The sequence below is a fragment of the Battus philenor genome, unplaced genomic scaffold, assembly GCF_028537555.1.
Source record: "Battus philenor isolate CCGP_79_NKW_IND1 unplaced genomic scaffold, ilBatPhil1.0.hap1 SCAF_16, whole genome shotgun sequence".
Lineage (NCBI taxonomy): Eukaryota > Metazoa > Arthropoda > Insecta > Lepidoptera > Papilionidae > Battus > Battus philenor.
Window position 1 is genome coordinate 8,965,067 of NW_027181678.1, and position 23,690 is coordinate 8,988,756.

Below are 23,690 nucleotides of genomic sequence, written 5' to 3' on the forward strand. Positions count from 1 at the left end.
ACTAGAGCTATTAAGGCAAGTTAGTAAATTTTTCTTTGTGCAATGGTTAGTAAGCTGCTATTTCTGTATTTGAAAAAAATCATTAAAGAATATCTATGTGCTAAGGGTTATTACGCTGTCAATGACTTCATAAAAGACGGTATTACATTGGGAATAATGTGTTGGTCAAGCTAATTACTGTTAATTGAATAAGTCACTTCTGTTCCTTGAAAATAAATTATCTCGCTGAGTTTCTCTTGCTATTCTTGTCAGATCAGTGACATTTATTATCCGAACATATGAAACTCTTTACAAGAGACGTAATGAAAGATAAAAAATTTAAACCTTGAATTCCGTTATTTTTGTATCCATCATTGAGCAAATATTTGTACAGATCATTTGTGACCATTTATTTTTTCGTTTCTCACTGAAAGTTTGACATCAAATACATATACAATGAATCCGTGAACATTTTTGATACCAATGATAACCAATAAATTGATGGCACTATATATAGCAAAATAAGTTTATGCAAAAATTTTTTAATAATTTGTAAAACGTTTCTAATTTCGTCTCAATTTTAATAAGTTTTTTTCGTGCAATAAATTTGTAAACAACTTCTCATTTGATACTGTGAACTAGAACTGTCAACTGACGGCAATAAGCAACCAGTTTCTAAATAATTTTATGAAAATTAATGGCTTGTTTTATAGTCCCCCAGCTAAATTATTATAACATTCTTAATTTTATAACCCGTCTAAAATTAAGAATCTTATTATCATTAATCTGTAAAGCATGGAGTTTGAATTTTTTAGTTTATCTTTTAATAACATGTTTTGTTCCATTTTTAGAAAGTTTCATATCCAGCACGAAATTATTTTTTTACATTTATTGATAGCGGTTTCTATGAACTGATACTACAGATACAGATTATAAGATTTGTTGACGAAATGCGTTTTTTACAATTACGTTCGTGGTAGAAATTGTACTAGAAAATATATGGTCATAGAAAAAGTGCTTAGTATGCTATTGGGCGCATTATATCCCATTGTAAGACGGCACGCGCTTGCTTGACAAGCCGGTCACTACCACGGGAACTCGTCCAAACTTTCACTAGCACGAAAAAATCGCTTTATGGCGTCTCTGTCCACTGAATCATTCCGATACCGTTCACCGACTCTCGCCGTAATTTACTTTTTACTCCGTATCGTATTAAATTCAATAGAATACTTCTCGCTTAGCAGGATTTTAGTATATACTGGATTAAAAAAATTTGTATATTCTCTCATCGACACCAACATTTTAGTCATTTGGTAATCACAACTGGACTTAGGCTTTCCCTACAGATGCAAAAAGACCGATTGGAAGCGGCCTACATTGAGCACCCCTGACAATTTTAATGCTTCATACTTTTACTCTTTGTGATTTAAAATGTTTAGTCGATTTCATCATCACCATAATTTTAGCCGTAGTACGTCTACTGCTGGATATGGTTTATAGGATTTTGCCAAAGCACTGGTTGTAAGGGGCATGAATCCAGCGTCTTTTGACTACCTTAACAAGAGTATCCACCTTGTCTCATGGTCTCCACTGCAGACCTAAATATTAAATTTGCGCGACATATATAAAATCTTTCGTGTCATGAATTGTGAAATGAACATTACGAAGTAACTGGCGCACCGAAGTACTGGAACCCCGATCTGGTTGGCTTTGGTTTACTTTTTACATATATAGAATGTACATACACATGGCTAAAAAAAATCCTTAAAATTGTAACAATATAATCCAAAGGGTATGCGAGTTCCGTCATGTTCCGCGCTCTCTTAATAAACGTTGTAAAATAACAAAGCTTTTATTATTTATTTTTATACTCTTTTTTACCCTTGCCTAAGAGAAAAAAATATCAGGCATTTTTTCTGTCTTTTTCTACTTACTGAGCAAAAAGCGATACGAAAATTTAACATTTTTTATCGCCTATGTCTAACTGTTAGCAGTAAAGACGATTAGATCAAATCTTTTTCATTACGTGGATTCTTTTAAAAAAAGTTTTAGTTTGATGGATAGGGGTTTAAATCATCTCGATTTAGCTTCGATTAGTATTAAATTGTATCATAATATCGTACATAAACATTATTCAAAAATCGATTATATTTGGTTAGAACGTTGTTGTACTAAAACATTATAGGAGTAATGCGCTTGCATTGATTTGATTTTGTGGTCAGGCAATAAGGCGCTGACTTTCAATGTCCGATAAAAATCGTCGGGTTAAATTTGAACAGACAAAAATGAAACAAAAATTTTACAGTTACGAATTCTATAGTAAAACTAATTTAGTTTCAGTAATCAATTATATTATAATATCTTACAAGTTATATACTATACAACATTCTTTAAAAGATTAAATAAAAACCTTCGAAAAACTACGAGTATAAGGTTATCATATAAATTTAGCGTATTGATTGTTAAAGGAATTCAACTAGTTATAAGCTCTGGTAGGGATATCAGCATGAGCCATTAGCCCTACCTATTTCTAGTTTTATTTATCTCCATTAGCATTTAATGGCGTTTCTAAAAGTAGATACGATAATGGAGTTTTTAACAGCGTTTCCTGATCGGGAATAGACGAGTAATTAGATAGAGAATTAGTAAAGATAAAGGACGTTGATGGTTAAGTTCTATTATTTAATTTATATTAACAAATAACTTTAGGGGTTTAATGTCGTTTCTGCCGACATATTTTACAAAATACTGATATATTTTTATTGCTTCGGCATTGAAATCTTGTATACTAGATGGCAAAAGGTTATTGATAACGAATATTGATTATTGATTTTTGAGCAGAAATAAAACTTGTCAAAAATGTAGTCATGTGAATTTAACTTAAAAAAGCGACATAGCTTTCCAGTCTCCCTATATAAAAAAGTTCATCGACGATTATTTAACTTTAAATTGATCGATAAGGCACCTAACTACAAAAGTCGCTAAAATATGCCTCTTTAGACTGCGTTCTATTTATCTTCGGTGAATATTTGTGTACAAACGTACTAATGGACACCGAAGTTAAGAAGTATTATTAATCATTCCTTAATAATTCTATTGTTTTTAAAATTTAACAGCGGAAGAAGTCAATTAGTAGTAATCATTTAAATATTATTGTACAACGCTGATTACATAGCCAGAAAGTGTAATTGGATTATTTATATCTTTACCGCAACTTCACCGTGTGAGAAATTTATTACAGAGAGTGATAATTTCCTTATGGTGTGATCCAGATTAGTTTATTGGCGGGACGATAGCATGCTGTTTACGAGCATGTACTAATTTTGTGTCATCGATTGATATAGAATCACAAATGTACAAAATAAACTTTCGCTACTTTTGTTATAGAGGGCTTTAAAAATTTAACAAAGCTTTGTAAATCACTCTATTACAATTATATGTTACTAACTTTATGGCATATTTTGATTTTTGGTATAAATATAGTCGAAATCTAAATATTTGCACCAAATCAAGATTTGCTTAAAAATTCGTAGGTTTCAAGCCCCTAAATGCCCACTGCAACGCAAAGGCCTCCCCCAAAGATATTTATAGCGGATGTACCATAAACATACCAAATAAACACTTTTGTAGTATTATTATTCAATAAATGAATGCAACAGAGACGACGATTATGAAAGCTTGAGTTTTAAATTATAATAATACAAAGAACTTCCTTAGTATCACATGACTATATTCATCTCGACTTTCGTTCCGTGAATTACTAAATCATTGGCTCATCTCGAATGAATGGTTATATTACGATAATTATTAAGCCTCAAGCATGTTCTGAAGTGTATAAAACAACAACGTTCATTATCAAAACACATTTAAATATATATTAATAATTGAAATATGAATTAAATTGTTAAGTAAAACTTCTCGTTTTAAATATAATTAATAAAGTTTGATTGCTTATCTAACGTAAAATGTTTGGATATTATAGAAAAACGGTGCGTTTTTATTTTCTTGTCCTAGAATTCTGAATCATTAGTTAATGGTTTAGCCATTTTGCTGCTGTAACTGCGTTATGCATTAAAGGCGTTTGATAATAATAATAAACAATTAAATAATCATAGAAAAGTTAGTAGTTTCAGTGACCGGTAATTTATGGTCACTATTAACAATGAAACAACACATAACACCAAGCAATATATTATAGTAAAGTAAGCGTGTCTGCAGTAGTGGTAAAAATGTCGGTTCTATCGTTCGAAGCGATCTACAAAACAGCTAAAAATAAATTTAGGGCGTATAAAATAAATAAAAGATTCAACAGAGTATGTATTACACACATATAAATATATGTTATCGCAACTAGTTTACAGACAATATTAACATAAATGCATAAATATACTAATCAAAAACGTATTATATATCTTTTTCACAATTATAACACCTTACAAAGGAGAGTTAAAAATTAAATATCTATAAAAAAAAAATTTCTTTTATAACAATGAGTAACAAATGTATTTCAATATCATTGGTTTCTTACATGTATCCTTTTACCATCATTTAAGACACCGCATCAAGTTTGTCTAGATCAAATTTTATTAAAATACAGTAGGCGCTCAAGCTTAATAAGTTATTATAAGTGATAATTTTATATCTTTAGCACAATTAAGGATGGGAAAGGATTAAATTTATGTATTCTGATAATTTAGGTTATAATTTTTGCAATTTAATATTACGGTACAATTGCAGGATTTGTACGAGTAGCATTTGCGCGTTTTAAAATTTTAATAGTTTTTTTAAACTTGCGATAAGGGCACCAAATATATATTGTAATATTAACAAATGTTCTGCTTACTATATATAATAAAACAGAGGTTGCGTAAAATATGAGCCTATAAAAAAGAAAATTATACCGTCTGGGTTCAAATTTTATATACATTTTAATATTATCATTACATACCGTTTCTAAAACTAATTTCACATATATGTTATAATTTATAACGGTTGTAAGCTATATTTCTAAAATTAAACAGTATCAACACGTTCAGGATTATATTGCGAGTGATATAACATCTAACGTAAATACGGCGTATATAATTAACTACAGTTTCTATACAACACATTGATATCATAGTAGCTGTTAATATCTGATAACAACATGGTTAGATAATTCCGTTTGAACGGTTCCCAGCGCTCTCAAGTGCCTCTAACTGGATAAAATTAAAGTGTGCCTTAGGAGCTTTTCTCCTATACACTGTTTTTTTTAAATAACATATTTCTCACACAACGGATGTTCACATAATATGCACATTAATTCAGATGCGAGGTTTTTTGCTACCGGCACTTTTGGAGACATGACTATTAATCTGACCATTATTATCATCATTTCAGACGTAGGAAAGCCACTGTTCGACATTGCCCCCCATAGACTTCCAATAAAACCAGTTGTCAGTGGCCTGCATCCGTCTTACGACGTCCAAAACAAGGTCGTCTGTGCATCTTGTAAGTGGACGTCCTTTGCTGCGCTTGAGAACTAATGCCCTCCACTCCAGAACCTTAAGGCTTCAGCGGTCATATTTTCTGCGCTATATGTAACCTGTTGGTTGCCATTTCAATTCGCCAATATACGTATATATATTGGATATTTTCGTTTGTCTCTGGATCTTCTTTTAATTCTTGATTCGATCTCGTAGAGGAATCTCGAGCAGTCTTCTCCGTGGTTTGTTAAGTGACTGTAAGCTTGACAATGAGGCTCGAATTTACTCAGTAGAAAATTAAAATGTTTATTTTTAATGCATTTATAAATAATATGAATAGCGTGTTCTAACAAATTCTTATTTGTAAGAGTAATGAGTAAATACTCAATCGAATTGGACAGTGATAAGATATTCACGATTCTGTAGAAGTTAGTAGATCAAAAACGTGACAGAGATGGCCTACATTAGGGAGTTTTCAATTTGCTTTTATATCAAACTGCTAACCGCTAAATTTATTTTATCTATAAACCTTATAAAGTTTATTTATGCAAGGTATATGTGTAACTAATTATATTCCGTGTCTCTCATTCCGTTATTTCAAAGTAATAGTTATATATTTTGTATAAATAACAATGATAAGAATTGCTGTCGAGAAATCCTTATCATTGTTATTTATCAATGTAATAGACAAATTATAATGCTCAAGTTGTGTTAGTAATGGATATTACTACATTAAACATGCGCTTTATATAAACATATCGCCAGATCTAAATGGAACAAAAAGCGTGATAGAATCTGGCAAACGGCGTTTTAAACTTGTACAATATCGGAGCTTCATCGCTTTTTGTGGTCGGCAAAAGGAAGAATTTAACATTGGTAGTATAGAAAAGACGTTCACAGACAATAGATGCTCTACATTTAATTTGTCGGTCTGGCGGTACTGAGCGTACGTGCCTGCTATGGATTTCCGTTACGTGGTTGCTATGTGCACCACAAAACATAAAATATGACTTGAAACCAAGTACTCTCATTTTATTTTATTTCATAACATAGTTATTTGTCAGGTTAAATCATTTCCTTATGAGAATTGAGTTTGATTTTTTTTTACTTTTAGTTGAATGCATAAGAATTGAAAGTTTTATTTTCATAGATTAACTTTTCAATCTTAAGACCCGACATTTTCAAACTGTTAAAAACTTATGGTTTCTTTAAAGCATATGCTTAAATATTTATAGCATAAAATAGCATTTTAGTGTATGAATATGCTAGTACAGAAATGAACACACAAATTCAGATTTACTGATAAAGGAATAGGGACTTACAGACGAAAGGTTAAATAAATTTGTTACTTTTATTTTTAAGATACAAACGTTTTTTTTTTTCAGTAAATATCTTCTGTAGTAATTAACAGTGTATGAGTTATAAACCAGCAGAAAACGTCATATAAATATAAATGCGCGGATAAATAAGTACTGGTTCAAAATGCTCGGGGCAAGTTTGTTAGCACTATGCGTAATTTTGTATTTTTGTTTTTGTTTATAATATGTATGTACGATAAATGTTATTGGCAATAAGAACAGTAAATGCAATAACCGTATCACATTTAAAACATTTATAAATGTTATGCTGAAATCGAGGGTCGGACATTCGGGTTCGGAGACTTTGGAGATGCTTTCAGAGAAAGATTTGTTAAACTCTTTTTAGAAATCATTTACTTTTTTTCTTAAAATATCACGGTAACGAAAGTAAAGTTCTTATATGTTAATACATTTAGAAAAAATAAACGCCATTAAAAGTGCTCGTAAATATCACTATTCCTATCGGCAATATGGTAAAATGCATATCAAAATAGTGTTGATATTATTCTAGCTTCGCTATTCCATAAGCGAGGGCAAATTCTTTTAGTCATTTGTTTTTTAAATAGAGAAAGTTGTGCGATTGTAAATTGTTACAACTGTTATACTGTTCTTATTGTACAACGGATCACGTGTGTGTTATAAAACGATGTAAAATAAAAATATGTTAATGTATTAAAAATTTCTGAATTATTTGAGGCGTATATAGTAAAGCTATACAGACTATTTTAATCTTATTTGTTTTACAAAAATACATTTATCATATTATTATGCTATATGTGTTAAAATATGTTATTTAATATTTTGCTTAACTTAATAATAATTGTATTTTTGTAAAAAATTAAATTAAAGTATTCTCTGTAAATTAACCACAGGTCCGTTAAATGCGATGATCTAATTATATAGATGTCTTAACAACCAAACTCGTTAAGTTAGTTATGTGACAATTAGTTTGTTGTACAAACCGATTAGAAGCATCGACAAGTACAACAATCATATTGTCACATAAGGCAAATTTTATAAAATTATATGGCAATCCATCTTGGACGATAGTTTTCATGTCAAATAATACATTGACGAGATGATTAAGGAAGTCATTAAGTGTATCTGTCTTCCCTATATTCCAAGCATTTCACTCCAATAGGGCATTAAAAGGTCGGTCGCTGACCGACGCCGGGCGCGCAGGACGCCTGCAGCCGAGTCCCGGAAGGCGTGTCGTGACTGTTCCTTGCATTAGAACCATTTCTATAGCGGCTATGTAAATTTTACTCAATATGGAATCGCGGTATTTACGGTTCTTGCAACGAACAATGTCCATTAAAGAGCTTTAATTACAAGAGTTTCCCGATATTTGTAATAATATACTTGCCAATGTAGAAGGCAAGAAAAACTTTTTTTTCTTATTTCTGGCAATAGTAAATAGATATACGAGTAGATTAAAATAAATCTAATGGTGCAAATTAATATAAGAACGTGTTGCTATTTATTTGTTTCACAGTTTTTTTATTTGTTAATTAAACAATCCAGCTTTAGAGGAACAGTTAGAAAAAATATATTTAACGATACTTCTCAAATATAGGTATCTCTATTACTTTCTTTATTTAATAGGATTGTATGAATTTTTTTGATTAAATGGTTCCTACGAATTTTTAATAATACATTTTATATTCATTGATTTCGTATATATTTGTAATATAGACGCAGCATAATAGCATACTTTGAAATTGAAGGAAAAAGCTTCTCTAGTATTTCCCAATGACTATTACGCCTGGTCGCTGTACGGTATTGGAACACGAAGTCAGTCACGCCTCTCAATGTCATTACCATGGAGCACTCCCGTGAAATTTCTCGCTATGAGATCGTTTACGCGTCGTTTGGGATACATTTATATTCTAGGAACATGTTAACCGTTTTAAAGCCGCCAAGCGATTACAGTTTCTAAGTTTTTTTTAGAACGGATATTTTCAATTTTTACCTTTGTTATAAATTTTTCTAAGGAATTCTGTATATTTTTATAGTAATATTACGTGCTTAATGGTGAGTAATACAGCCTAATCGTTAATACTATATAACCTTTACCTATTATTATTCTCCTGTAATTATTAATAATAAGCACAGTGATAGCAGCTTTAGCCGATACCGCTGTACCGCGCCTCAGGAAAACGCGGCGAGTTAATGCCCGCCAGAGGGACCGATAGTCGCCCCGTCTCGCCGTGCTCATATCTAAGGCGCGGCACAGGTGTTTCGGTAGCATATACCTCCGCGACCTCTGGCTAAAGTTGACAACTATCCTGTATTTGCTAGAATTAAAACTAGAAAATGCACTACTTTCATTACTTAGTAATATAACGTACTAAATATGCGTTTACCTGTAATACGCACGATGCAGGTGCGTTCTCTTGCTCTGATGTTGATTGTATCTGTTTACTATACGATTCTTCGTAATCTTTAACTGATTTCTATTTTACCTTAAAATAAAGTTTGGCGTGTTCTTGTATTTATCTAAAAAAGGACGAGCCGTTATACACCACGTACATTTTCACCGACTGTCCACCACATGGAGTTAGCTGCGTAACATGTTTTTTGGTATAATAAATCATAAATTATGCTGATTTATCCAGGAAGCTTCCACTGTTTGCGAGTAGTAATGACGGAATGCTATGGCCTGTGAAATTCTCATTAAATCTATGACACGATAGTTTTAAAAATGACTACAAGGAATAAAATTTTAATGTAATTATTCTTCATGAAGTTTTTATTACCCTAAATTTTTCATTATAATCAATATTTTTTATCAACTGCTGAATATAGATGTGTCCCCTGTAGATTAAAAATAGAAGGAAGCGGCTTGCATCCAATGTCTTCCGACGATCTTAACAACACGTCTGTCGAACTTTTAATTTCAATATCGAAAAATTAATAAATAAAAATCGTTCCTCTTCATTGTTATAATTTTTTCAAACAGCATTGTTTACATTATAGATAATTTTAAGAAACTTTTAACAATAATTATTGTTGTGTAAACAAAAACATCAGATTGTAAATTGCTTGTCGTTAATCGGAATGAGTGTGTTAATTGACACTTATCTTTGTTAAAAGGAAGCTGTAAAACTTTAAATGTATTGTATTTTATAACCGTGAGGAAAAAGTGTTGATATTGGTACTTAAATGTTTGATAAGGCGCTGTCAAGAAATATATTATATATATCTTAATTCCCTTCGAAGTTAAGTGAATTAACATAAATCATTATAGAAGTTTAATGGACAGAGATTAAATTGATACGTCTTACTCGACAGATAGCTTTTGAGCTCCCTGCAATTATTTTTAAAAACAACAAAAGCTGTTAGATTATGTATACTTTTTTGTAGTCAGAACCCACCAGATTACATTTATTTCTCTCAATGACAAATTCATCATACTGGACGCTTCTCGTCTAAAGCCCTTGATTTTATTTTAAAGCCAGTATTACGAAAACGCTTTGCCACACTAACATTGTTAAATAAAGGTAGTCATTTCAGTATTCTGTCTTAGAATAGAGTTTAAGATCTATTTTCGGACGCTAAAGTGTCCGAAGTACTTTACCCTGAACATTTTTGATAAAATACTTTAACTAGGAATCTAATATTTATAAATGACCCTTTGAAGGCGCTAATAATTTTAGTATTAGTGTTCATAAAATATTACTTCATATTATTAATATTTCATTCAAAATTAACATTACGTAGGACTCCTATTTACTCAGTAAAATAAGAACTTGACTAGAGTAATATTACCAAAAAATTCCAGATACTCATGTACTTTGGTAATTTAAAAGAAATATAAGGAAATCAATATTAAAAAAATTTTAAGGTTAAAGATACTTTATAACATTCTTGTGATATGTTCGATAAAGATACTTTAACGAGAAAAACTATCTTGTCTAGTTGTCGTATCCAATTAAGGAATTCTGTCGGACTAATTAGAAATAAAAAAAAATCGTGGAGCTGAGAGTTCTTTCTTTCTGTGATCTAAAACAGTCTCTGTTTCAAGAGCTTAAGATTGAATTATGGAGGACGTCGTTATCCACGTACCTAAATACCAAGACTCTTATATGGAAAGAGCAACCCTTCCGGGTAATTACACCGGGGAACATCTCGCTAATTTTAAAATGAAGTAATCGTTTTCTACTAACGCTAAGTATTCAGGTAAAGAAAAAAAAACGTTAAAATAAAATAATACAAAAAACAAGTTTCCTACACCACAACATATTCTTTTAGGTTTTTAATTTGCATTTTACGGGCTAGATTTGTTTTCTATAAAAGAAGCTTGTTAATATTAATTACCTAAACGATATTCATTTCCTAATGACGTGAATTATATAATTATATATTCTCTAAATATCATTTACTTCTCACTTACTTTTAATCTAAACCTTAAAATCAGTATGTACTGTTAAATATAAAGATTAAACATCGTTATGAAGTGAGAAATATTAGCCTTAGTAAGCATAATTTTACGCTGTGAACACCAATATTACTTTATGATTTAAGTTAGAAAACCAATTCAATATCAGTAAAGTCGATTTTAATATTCTTAATCGATAATTTTATACTTAGTCTGAGCATTGATATTATTATAATTAAAACGCAACAAAATCTTAATATTGAAATTGTAATCTGTCATTTTACTATGTTCATTATGTTTTCTTATTTTTACGCCAATGTATTGTAAAATATTAAAGAGACCCGAATCGCTTTGATTGCATTACATAAAGTACGTATGGTGTCAGATGCAATTTTTAAAATCCTTCATATGCTTGGTATTAGTCAAATGTTTGTGTAACTGGATAATGATAAGTACAATAAAACCTTATCTATTTGTGACAGAAAAAAAACCTGGTCGTCCACATAGTGTTCGTACCAAAAATGCGATGAAAGCAGTAAGGGAAAGAATTCGAAGAAATTCTGCTCGAAAGCAAAAGATTTTATCTGGGAAGACGGTGATAGCACCAAGAACCATGTTGCGTATTTTAAAAGATGACTTTGTACTTCAGCGCAATCGCACACGCGATGGTTATTTCTTAACTGATAATACAAAAAAATAGTAAGGTGTTAAAATTAAAATAACTACTTAAGCGGTATGAAAAGGGAGGTCACGGAAAATTTTATTTACGGATGAGAGAATTACCGTATTTATGCTGAAAGTTCTTAACGAGCCACCCAATTAGTCAACAGAGTACAACGTAAGCATTATCCGATTCTGTGATGGTTTATTGGGTTATTAGCTACGAAATAGTGACTGAGCCATAATTTTGTGAAAAAGGTATCAAACCATCAGCACCAGTGTATCATCATCATCTAGACCTGACCCACTGGATTTTGATTTAAAGCCAAAGAAAATAAAGAGTAAGGATTTTTGGTAGATTGTATTGTTTTTATATTATGATATTGAACTTACACACTGTAATATTAATAAATGTTACGTGCAACAAAAATATTGTACAATAAAAAATATTATTATTTGTAACAATTTTTATGGTAAGACTGAGTATATAAAAAAAGGCTAACATAATTTTCTTAAACATCATATTTATTATATAGATCGAATATATCATATAGGTTGAGTAATAATTTACGAATATATGCGATATAGTTACATATGTAACATAACAAAGACAGAACATAACATTATTAAACTTTATAACAAAACTTTAAGCCATATGAAACTAAATTTAAAAAAATACCAAGTAGCTGGCGTAATTACGAAAAATGCATAGCCCCATCGCTTTCTTCGCGCATAGAAGTGTTTATATAAAATTACAGCGGTGTAAATGGTAAAGTATATAAAAAACAGTTCAAAACTCTCCTCATAAAAATTAAATAGGAATTAGTAAACATCTTTCTAATTAACAAAAGTGAAGTTTTGTCTACAATAATTCACATATTTTATTGTTACTTATAGACCCAAAGGTCTATAAAATATTTGATTAAAATATGACACGTATAGTTAGTTCTATATAACGTTAAAAAGTATTCTTTGCGTTTTTGGCTAGTATTTTTTTGTACTTGAATGAAAATGTTTTTAATAAATTTAATGAAATTTATGGCAGCTGTGTGAATATAGATAAGCTTTTATGTCTGGAGATGTTGTATGTACGATCCATGTCCGTTGGAAACTTTTGAGCTTATGTGACTATTTCAGTTGATAACCCATATTGTGCAGTTAGACATGCACAAACAAACACATATACACACACTTCAACAAACACACCATTCACGTTCGAACATTCCTTGTCGCTTTGTCGGAAACACTATAACTTTAACAACAACTGTCAATGTAACATCTTAGGAAGCTAGGAGAGGCTGAAAACCAGCAACTGTCACTGAAAACCACGGTTATTATTGAGGTCGCCAAGAAAGTGTATACCAGTACTTACTGTAATACACAGATAAATCGGTTAAGGAGATAAAATTTAATTTTGAATAATTTACAGTTTTGTATTAAAAAAAAAAGAAAATAATGTGATAAAATTAATTAATGATGGAGTTTTTTTATCGTTACAGCCATAAATTATAAATACCGTATTATACCTGATAAAACTGAGAAAAAATGTCCGGAAAGTATTTTTTTTAATATTAAACATTTTGAAGAATATAATGTTAAAGTTAATAATAAGATTACACATATGGCACCAATGCGACTTTAATGTTACTGCCATCTATAACATACATGTTGCGTTTTTTTATAATATCACTATAAGTTATATGTTACGGGAGCTAACAAATGATAATCTATAATCATAAAGTGAGCTACATCATTCATAAATATTCAGAGGGTATACTGCCCACAATTTCGACCCATTGAAACTGCGATGAGGCCTTTTATTAATTAACTAAATACTTATAAAATCGATTATTTAGTAAAGCGTTTAGTATTTTTTAAACTTTAATTTTTCAAAATCGAAAGTATTGTCCGCGATTATTTCAAAAGCATAATAGACACCATACATCGAAACAATGTATTTGAGTTTAATAGAAACATGCCACTAGAGCAGACTCCCGACAGTAACATCTTCATTCAGATAACAATTGCCGTCAAAGCCTATACGAGACACTTCATCATGACGTGTGGATCGAGGCCGGATGCGCCCCGCTACCCAAATCATTGCGGAGAGATTTTTTCACATTCAATATCATTATAACTCATGCATCAAAGCGGCCGTCTTACTTATTTTCTTAGACGCCATTATTATTCGAATGAAGAGGTAGTTTTTGTGGTTCCACTTCCGAATAACTTATTAGTAAAGTTCGGTTGCTAATGGCTAGATACTTTTTGTTGACTCTCTTATTTTTTCGACCATTTCATCCGTTATTCAAATGATTATAAAACAATTACATACTTTAATAACTGTGTTTTTCTTAAAGCAAATAGTTCTTATAAAGATATTATGACGAAACAGTATAGGATCTAATCAACCGAAACCTATCTTTATCACTGATGTTATTTTTTATTGATCGCATGGTCACACTCTTTTCTTCAAGTCTTTTATTAACAACACAATGGAAAACTTGTAAAGCGAACCGAAAATTTGCCGAGGGCGTATCAAGCGTAATTTGATTTCTTACACTCGTACGATCTTTTTAATCTTGCTTTATCAGAGGATTGAACGTGTGCCATTAGTTATTTTTTATATAAACTGTTGAGATGAGAGTGTAGATCTGGAGATGCTTTTAGCACTTTTGTTCATTTTATCACGCATGAAGACGTGGTAACTGTAAACGTGACGTGATTTCGTTGTCCTTGTATCTAAAGAAAATATGTCATAAACAAAGGAGAGATATTTTAATGCTATACGCTTAAGGCACGTGACTTGTATATTATCAATGTTATTCTAATTTTAAACCGTTATTTTATTATTTATAATTTCCCGAAATCTTTTGGAATAGGATCGTTTTTGAATTGTGAAAATCACGGTAGAATATTTGTTATTTATTCGAGATTATTTCAAAAAATTTAATGATAATATTGCAGTATTAACTAGCAATATATAATTTCTATATAGTCGTGGCTTGTCAATAAATATTTGGTCTTCTTAAGAAGCAATTATGACATGATTATGAAGTTTTTCTTTTAAATTCTCATTTAAATTTCACATAACTGTTGACTCTAGTTTTCAACGAACTTAAAGAGGTATTCAGAATTTATAAGCCACTAGTAACTACGAAAATTAAAGTTCGAACGTCTTATCAACTGCGCTAGATAGCACAGAAGAAATAACATAAATAGCGTTAAATTCAACTTCGATGTCATAAAAGATTATAAAATATCTAGAATTGTTGATCTATTTTGATAATAAATAAATAATTCTGGAAATCTAGAATCGGTATTACGCCAGGGAAAGACTTTTGCGTTATCGGCTCTCAAGGGAGCAATAACGGATTATGTTGGACGTGTACCGAACAAAAATCTACCGGCTCTATAATACGTTTGAAAAACATATCGACAGCCTTGGTAATAAAATCTGAATGAGCAATCCCATCTTAAGAGGAATAAATTTCTTTTTCTCTGCGTTTAAAAATATTCCGAAGCATGCAGCGTTCTTTACCGCTTGTGCTTTTACGTAAACACTGGTTTAATTTTACTAGCGTACAAATGAGTCTGAAAACTTACCATGTACGTTCCTCCTTGCTCCTTTAAGTGACGAGAACTTAATTTACCAATAATCAGGGCATGACTAAGCATGAACTTGGCAAAAGAGAGTTTTAACATCCAACCACAAGTTTTGTTGTATTTTGTTTTTAATGTTTACATGCAGACGGCATGGTTTTCGCCTACAAACGTTCTGGAAAGGTTCAATAAGATACATGAAGCAAACAACATTGTTGTTCATTGGCGTATTATCGATTCGTGAGAGACAATTTCCATCCGGCCAGGGTCACGTCGTGAGATACCGGCCGCTGTGATTTATGCTACGAGACGAAGAAATATATTGGCCATTTGATGTCCCGTTATAAGATATAGTTGTGAACATGATGGAAATTGAAAAGTAATATTTATTTATAAGGCTCTGTAGTGAGGCGATTAACTGAAAGGATGTTGTAACATTAAAATTGCACCATTACTTATTGAGCCGTTGTTCGGTGCTTTAAAGAAACACTCATTGAATATGTCAGATAATATTTTTTCCTCTCCCTTCCTCAATAACACAGTAACCAAAAGTTTGATAGAATTCAGGAAAAATCGTGTGCATGACCTAAAATTTTTAAAATTTTCCAGATATTTTTAATTAATATTCATTCAAAAATTATTTAAAATATCATCATTCTCCTTTCAGCCGTACGATGTCCACGGCTGAACATAGCAATAGATATCCAATAGGACCGGTAGGGGGTATCCAACGTTTTCCAACGGCCTCAATGCGGTCGTATGTGCACCCCTTGGGTGGACCCCAGAGGCAATCTGTTCTGCGCGATTTGTAGCGTTTAAACTCGCTACCACTTTAAACTCAACTTAATTTACAAAGCAATGTCGGTTAGTCTCCTTTATCTACGGAACTTCTTATTCCTGAACGAATTTTAACTAAATTTCGTGCAAGTCCTGTTAGCATTTAAAAGATTAAAAATAGTTAAAGATAAATAAATATCAAAAGATCACAAAACCCGATTACACTTGCATAGTTCTTACAAAGACTCTTGTTATCTGTAACATCAGTTACTGTAAATCGCATAGTTTAGTTTTACTGTACATTAAGGGTTATTATTTAAAATCTGAGATTTACACACTAAGAGCGTGAGATACCCAAATTAATATCCATACATAAAAAATAATACTGTCGTAAAAGTTACGTTCAAATAATGTAATGTTGGTATCGTTCTGAAGAAAAAATGACAATTACAATAAAACAAATCAGAAGCGGCGAAATATTCGGATATCTACAGTATAATTTAACCGATTAGTTCTAGAGTCACCAGGCGTTGCTAGCCCCTCTAAGCAACCGTGTTATGAAGCATTTTGTTCGCTGTTCAGTAGCAAACATTTAATTCCGTAATCGAAAATATTTTCACGGTTAGAATCGTTTAGTACATGTTAATGAATTATAATCATACAAACTTTTAAAATATTTCTCACGAATTTTAAATGTCGATTTTAAAACTTTCTTTATTTACATCAAATTATATACAATAAATCAATTTTTCTATAATAATCCATAACCTATGATAAAACGTGTATTCGTTTCAGTTAAAATAATTATAGCCAAATAGAGGACCTTCTTAAGTACTTCTGAAGAAGCTGAATGCATGCTGCTTCCAACTGAGAGAGAGAAGGATGTCCATTCGATCCACCCTGCGGCTGAAATGATCACCATCTGATGAATTATAGATTTTATAGGCAAGCGACGTACGAGTATTCTCTTTGTAAATGTACGCTACTCGGTAATTAATGTTTTTAAACAAAACATTTTAAACTACCTGTAATAAAATGTTTATTCTTTTTTCCTTGGTGGATGTTCTATCGCTAAAATAGTAAATAGTAGGTCAGCGTACCTTGCATATATAAGACAGAAGCATAATCCAATGATTGCAACTAATCGAGACGAAATTCTACTTTGTCGGTCAATTCGGATCGGTGTGCCAAACGCTTTTTAGTTACAGCTTTTAGGTATCATCGGAACGGCCTGATAGCTTAACAACGTCAATAATAGATCGTAAGTCAAGCGTAGTTGCTGTAAAGATGTCTGGATTACAGTCCACCACCAGATATAGCAATTAGAAAAATAATAATCATTGTGGCTAGAGAAAATAATGTTTGTAGTTCTTTAAGCTACTACTCAGAGATAAAAAAGTATGTCTACATAAAGAATGTGCAGCATAAGGAGACATTATGTTCATATTTTACTGTTTTGAAAGCTAAAGGTAAATTCAACGTTGTGTAAAGGTTTTGTTGTAACGCGTGCCTTTTGACTAAATCTAAGAAGTAGAAACATAAACAACGAAAACAAATAACATATACATTTGAAAAATATATTGTTATTGAAAAGAACAAGGTGTTTTACTTGATATCAGGTGAATGTCCTGCACGGTTCGGCTCTTAAAGTATAAAAAAAAAACCTAAAATAAACTTATCTTAGTACAAAGTGATGCTTTGTCATTAGTTCTGCCATAATTTGATGTACATCATTATACTTCTATATCTTTCACTGACCAAGTGAATGACCTTTTTAAATTCAAATCTATTATTATCTCTGCGTTTTTGAATTATAAGTGCCAATATGATTCAGACATAAATACATTAAAGCAAAATATTGGTTCACGATCCGTAATTAAGTGTGTAATTTGGAAATATATGGTCCTATCGCAACTATGGAATGGCAGTTATTATTTTTTTTATGGTAGGAAATGAAATAGCTAGAAAAGGTTCAGAGAGTTGTTCAATCTTTTATGGATTTTTTTGCGCAGGAATCCAGACGGACCGAACGGAGCATTCGTACGCTTCTGCGCAAGAATTCAAAGAAGCACTTGAAGCTATAAGGAGGAATACTGGTGTGGTAAGCATCACATTTTTTGTTAATTACATTAGCGAACTGGTTAGTTTCCTTTTTTTATAGTGTGATATATAGCAGGCAATTATTACTTGTATGTAATAATTTTAAAAAATACTTGGAATTGATGACTCAAACTACTTGATTATTAAAGAGTTGTTTAAGAGGAGCTGTTGGCGTATTCTTATGAATTAGTAAATTTTTTTAAAATATACATAGCATAAAAAGTACAACATCATGATCTTCCTTGTCTGGAAAAAATTCTCTATTTTAACATTACATAAAATTTTCAGGAGCGCAGTAAGCCTCAGAGAACATTGGAAGCAAAGTTGCAAGAAGAGGTTGAACAGGAATTGATTGATGAATTGTTAGTTCCCGAGCCTTGGGAACTTAACAATACAGCGCGGTCAGAAACTGAGTTGCTGTTCTTTAACCGAGTGCCTAAGGTTGGCAGTCAGACCTTTATGGAGTTGCTGCGTAGACTAGCTATAAGGAATCAATTTGGTGTGTATTAAAAGTGTGATTAATTCTTTTTCTTATTGTTTTTCTTTATGAAAATTATTCACGTCGCTAATTTTGTGTTGTCAGAAGTTTAATGGTCAATAGGTTATCTGCCTTATCAATAATATGAATACCTATATACAAACGTATACTGTTGAGATTCAGGTTGATATATTGTTTATGTTTTCTATGTGACTCACATTTGATTTGCTATATTTTTTATTCTTATTCCATTAGTTTTAGCCTATAGACGCACTGCAAGGCACAGGCCTCCTCCAAATATATCTATAGGGGAATATAACATAATCGCCACCCTTGGCAGGCGGGTTGCTGATCGCAGTATGGTGTTATGGTATGCCGCGGACGCTGCTGCCCATTCTATGGAAAATTGTTTGTGAGCAGTGGCAATCCTGTATAATTAATGCGCAATATTTGTATAACATTGTGTCCCGGGAATCGAACCCGTGACCTACAAAACAAGTTTCAGTCTTCTTCTTTACTAATTTATGCTGATCTTAAATTAGTAACACTAACAAAACCAATAAATTAATGTCGTCAATTAAACAATAAAGTTGATGCTGTAAGTGTAATATGCGTGTGTTTCCCTAATAATTACGAAACCCATAACTACAAAATATTACGTAATTGGATGTGTAATATAGACGTCGCTGATAACACAATATAAAGATTCAATCTGATACGGCGAGTTATGCCCACAAATAGGATAGTACAAATATTAAAAATAATTTTTAGAAGTTACTATGTTTAAATAACGATTACAGGAAGAGTAAATTTGGCTACATAGATAACAAAAAGAGACTAAATAAGTGTGTTAAAAGACTAGATTTATGATTCGAATTTGACCTTAATTGAGGTGATGTCGATCAGGGGCATTGAACATGCTTAAGGCGAGCTTTAAACTTCTAAAACGTCCTGACGCTAACTACAATGTAAACTATTAACTGCAACTCGTTGTACAGGTTTACTTTGTACTGGGTGGTACAAATAAATCTTGTGCAGTTTGTTACAGAAACATATTATTATTTTAAAATAAATAAAAAAGAGTATTTACTGTAACTACTAAATGTTCCAACTATTAGTAGAACCATGAATTCTTCACTAAAAGGTAGGATAAATCATACATTAAATGTCATTATCGTCATCATTTTAGCCGTAGAATGCTATTACCGGGCATAGGCCTCCCTAATATATTTCGAATAAGATCGGTTGGAAAAAATAATGTGAAATTTGAAATATTGCGGTGGAATCGTGTACATCGTTCTTAAATCATTTTTTTTTGTTTCTGAAGGCTGGCATGATGATGAATGGAGTATCATTTTAAATGGTGTTTAGGTTTCCACCGTGACGCAGTGCAACGCGTTGAGACAATACGTCTGGCGCCTGCCGACCAACAAATCCTCGTGAACTTGGTATCGGCGCACACTCCTCCTGCTTCGTACATCAAGCATGTCTGCTATACAAACTTCACCAGGTAAGATTATGTGTTATTGACATTAAAACTGCATACCATTTTAAAAAGTAACTTGCAGATGTCGTGATAATCGTAAATCGACAAAAATATTACATACATGTTAACATAGAAAGTTTGTAGTTAGATTTTAAAATGGATAAATTTAAATATTTTTTTAAAAAATTCTTTAAGAATTATAGTGTGCTATGTATTAGACAAGAATTCAAGTATCAAACAAAGTAACAAAGAGGTATAGTTTGGTCTATCAGTATTTAATAACACATAGTAACAGCTAACAACTAAGTTAACTTTTAACTTCGGTATTTCAAATTAAAAAATAGTTTAGTTATTCTTGTAAATATTTATATCGTCGCACAGACACTATTTATATGTGATGAAAGAAAAGATCTAAGGTCGTAGTAATGAAAACAAAATTTCTAATACGATCTAACGGTCACGCATTCGCAAGCTTTATAGATATTATCTAAGCATAAAGAGAACTTATTAAGAGCATTAACACACTGCTCAATATCCAGTATGATAGCCAATGCCGTGATCATTAATCATTTTGTCAGTGTTGTTTGTGTCTGGAGATCGAGCAGTAAATGAAATGAATGTTTATTACTAAAAATCAACGAAATAGCCGCTGTTCCTTATACGTAATTGCATAGGTCAAGAAAATGATATGCTTTTTATGGCCGATTAATGAGTCTATTGTTAGCAGTTTTGGATTAACAAAATGTCAAATAAATATTTCATAGAACCATAATAATATTTACCCGACCTCCTATGATGTACAATACACAATTTACAAATCATTTTGCTGATACACGTGTAAATTAAATTTATTTTATTTATGTTTATTATCGCTGTAATCTAATTATAATTAATTTAACATCGATTATTTGCAGCCTGATTTATTTAGAGAACCATTTTATTGTTTTTTATTCGTTTTCTAAAGTTTATAAATTTGTGCAACTGTATTTCAAAATTTGTAAATATTTTGCTGCTGCAGAGATTAATTTAAAATAAATAAATAAAATAGCAATCATTGTTTTAAGCTAATTAGTATTTCTACGATAGTAATTCTCAATCATTTAATTCATTAAATATAACTATAGATTGTTGTTGATTTGCATTATTTTTAATATTTTAGGTTCGGATATCCATCTCCAATTTATGTCAATGTGGTCCGTGACCCCGTGGAACGAGTCATCTCGTGGTATTACTATGTGAGAGCCCCCTGGTATTACGTAGAAAGAAAGAGAGCGTTCCCGGACCTGCCCCTGCCGGACCCCGCATGGCTTAAGAAGGTAAATCCTATATAATTTATGTTACATTCCATAAAATTCTTCGTGTGAATTTAAAAGTTCTTAAACTCCAATATTATATATTGTCTAGGGTTCACTTATCGGCTACTCTTGAATCGTACCGCTAAACGTGTATCAAGGGACAACTCAGGCCGTGGTCCTCTTGCAGGGGCTATTGAGCATGGCCAGTCTTTTGAAGATCCGCATAAGGGACCTAAAGTTTTTACCGCACGTTAGGTATGCGCACGGCAAGATGGCCTCTCTTTTCGCTTCGTTCCACCAAGACCGTCTATCTACGACAGACATACGTGAGATAAATATACAAGAAAGTAAGCTGTCTCATAGTGCCAAGATCATCATGTTTAAATTGACTGAATACTGACACAAAAATCTTTGAATATTAAATCGATTCAATTATTGCCAAAATAGTACTGAAGGCTGCAGGATATTACGAAAAAAAAACGTCAAAATTGTGATGTAAGCGGGATCATCAACTGAACATTTAGGCAGATTAAAGTTTTATTCACTAATTATTATTCATAAAAAAACGACGAAAACGCTAGACTGAGGGAACTGGATTAATACTGGCCGATTACAGAGAGGATAAATTGAAAGTAGTAAATACATATGTCTATTAGTTTATATCGTATCCGTTCAATATCCGTCCACTTCCCAACTCATCGATTGCTCGTTACTCTCACGCTGCGCGATCTTTATTTGTGTAATGCCGCATGGTCCGCCGGTTCGGGTACCTTCAATTTAAATCCCGATAGACCAACAATCGATCACGAGCTCCTCTTGTTAAACTAACATTAAGATGATCCGATGAAAGAGGTTGTAATTTATATTTTTGAAACGTATTACACAACACCCAGACTTATTTATTACGAGTCGTTCCACGAAAATAAATACGTATGCATGTCTGATATCTACTTCATATATTCTTAGTAAATATTATCTTCTCTTTGATATTTTAATATAATCTTTTAAATATATTTATTAAGACTAAAAAGTAATTGATTCATAATGAGACTATTATTTTATCTTTATTTTGTTTTTTTTTATTATCGTCTGGTCCCCTAGTAGGGGCCCGTTGAGCCTTGTCCGAGTTCGTCATTTTGAGAGAAGTTTTGGGATGTCATCAGCGCCCTGCCCCCTCACACTCCCGAAATCTATATAATAATGCAAGTCAAATCATCACAAAAATTGAAATAATGCTTGATATCCTTTAATATAATTTTGTGTTATTTATATCCTAACATATACAATATAAATTAGTAAATACAATAAAAATTAAGAGGTCGCTGTACAAACGTATTTTTTATTTATTAATCTTTATTTATTTTCTATATATTGTACATCAACGGGACAAAAAATAAATCACATGTAGGTATCAAAAAAGTCCAAAGGCCGGTGTTATCGTAAAACCAGATTTCTTTCACACAACCAATGCTATCCATGTCATTATGTATATACAGCAAAACTTGTATCTTGTTGAGATAAAAAAATAATTATTATATAATACAATTACTATGTTTATATATTATGTATTTTAGTATTACTTCCATGAATTATAAAAAAGGAGCCACAGATAAAAACATCTTTAAATTTATTTACAATTGGTGACGCTCGCCGCTATCACCTCTTCTATGCACTTTCTTGAAGATGTACGTGTTAAATCGTTATACAGCGACTGTAACATGCGGATATAGTATAGTACTCGTTAGAGTTTGAATGGTTAGGAATTTAATATTAAACATTCTATTATTTTAACATACTAACTTTGTTATCAAAGCCATAAAATGCATCACACATAATATAAAAGGTGTGGTTCATAAACATCATTTATAATCTATTATATTCCAGTTGTAAACGACAGAATACAAGTTTAATTTATATAGAGTTCGCTACTTAAGTAAAATTTTTTGCTCAAGTTATCACAAGTTATACAATAAAAACGAGCAGCGTGCCTTTTTGCGTTCGACAAATTGGTTTGATTGATCGTGAAATATATTCTGTATAGAGTAGATACATCTGTTTAATTGGCCGTGTTATATCTATTAAATGTAAGTGGATAAAACCAACTATAA

General features: G+C 31.6%; 1 protein-coding gene across 1 annotated transcript in view; it reads left to right on the top strand.

Moving 5' to 3' along the window:
* The window catches only part of pip (heparan sulfate 2-O-sulfotransferase pipe), a 64,649-nt gene that overhangs the window by 34,509 nt on the left and 6,450 nt on the right, over positions 1–23,690 (top strand). Inside the window, exons 4-7 of the mRNA XM_068762350.1 lie at positions 18,236–18,324; positions 18,612–18,822; positions 20,173–20,311; positions 21,447–21,603. Coding sequence (XP_068618451.1) covers positions 18,236–18,324; positions 18,612–18,822; positions 20,173–20,311; positions 21,447–21,603 — 596 coding nt within the window. The remainder of the gene's footprint in view (positions 1–18,235; positions 18,325–18,611; positions 18,823–20,172; positions 20,312–21,446; positions 21,604–23,690) is intronic.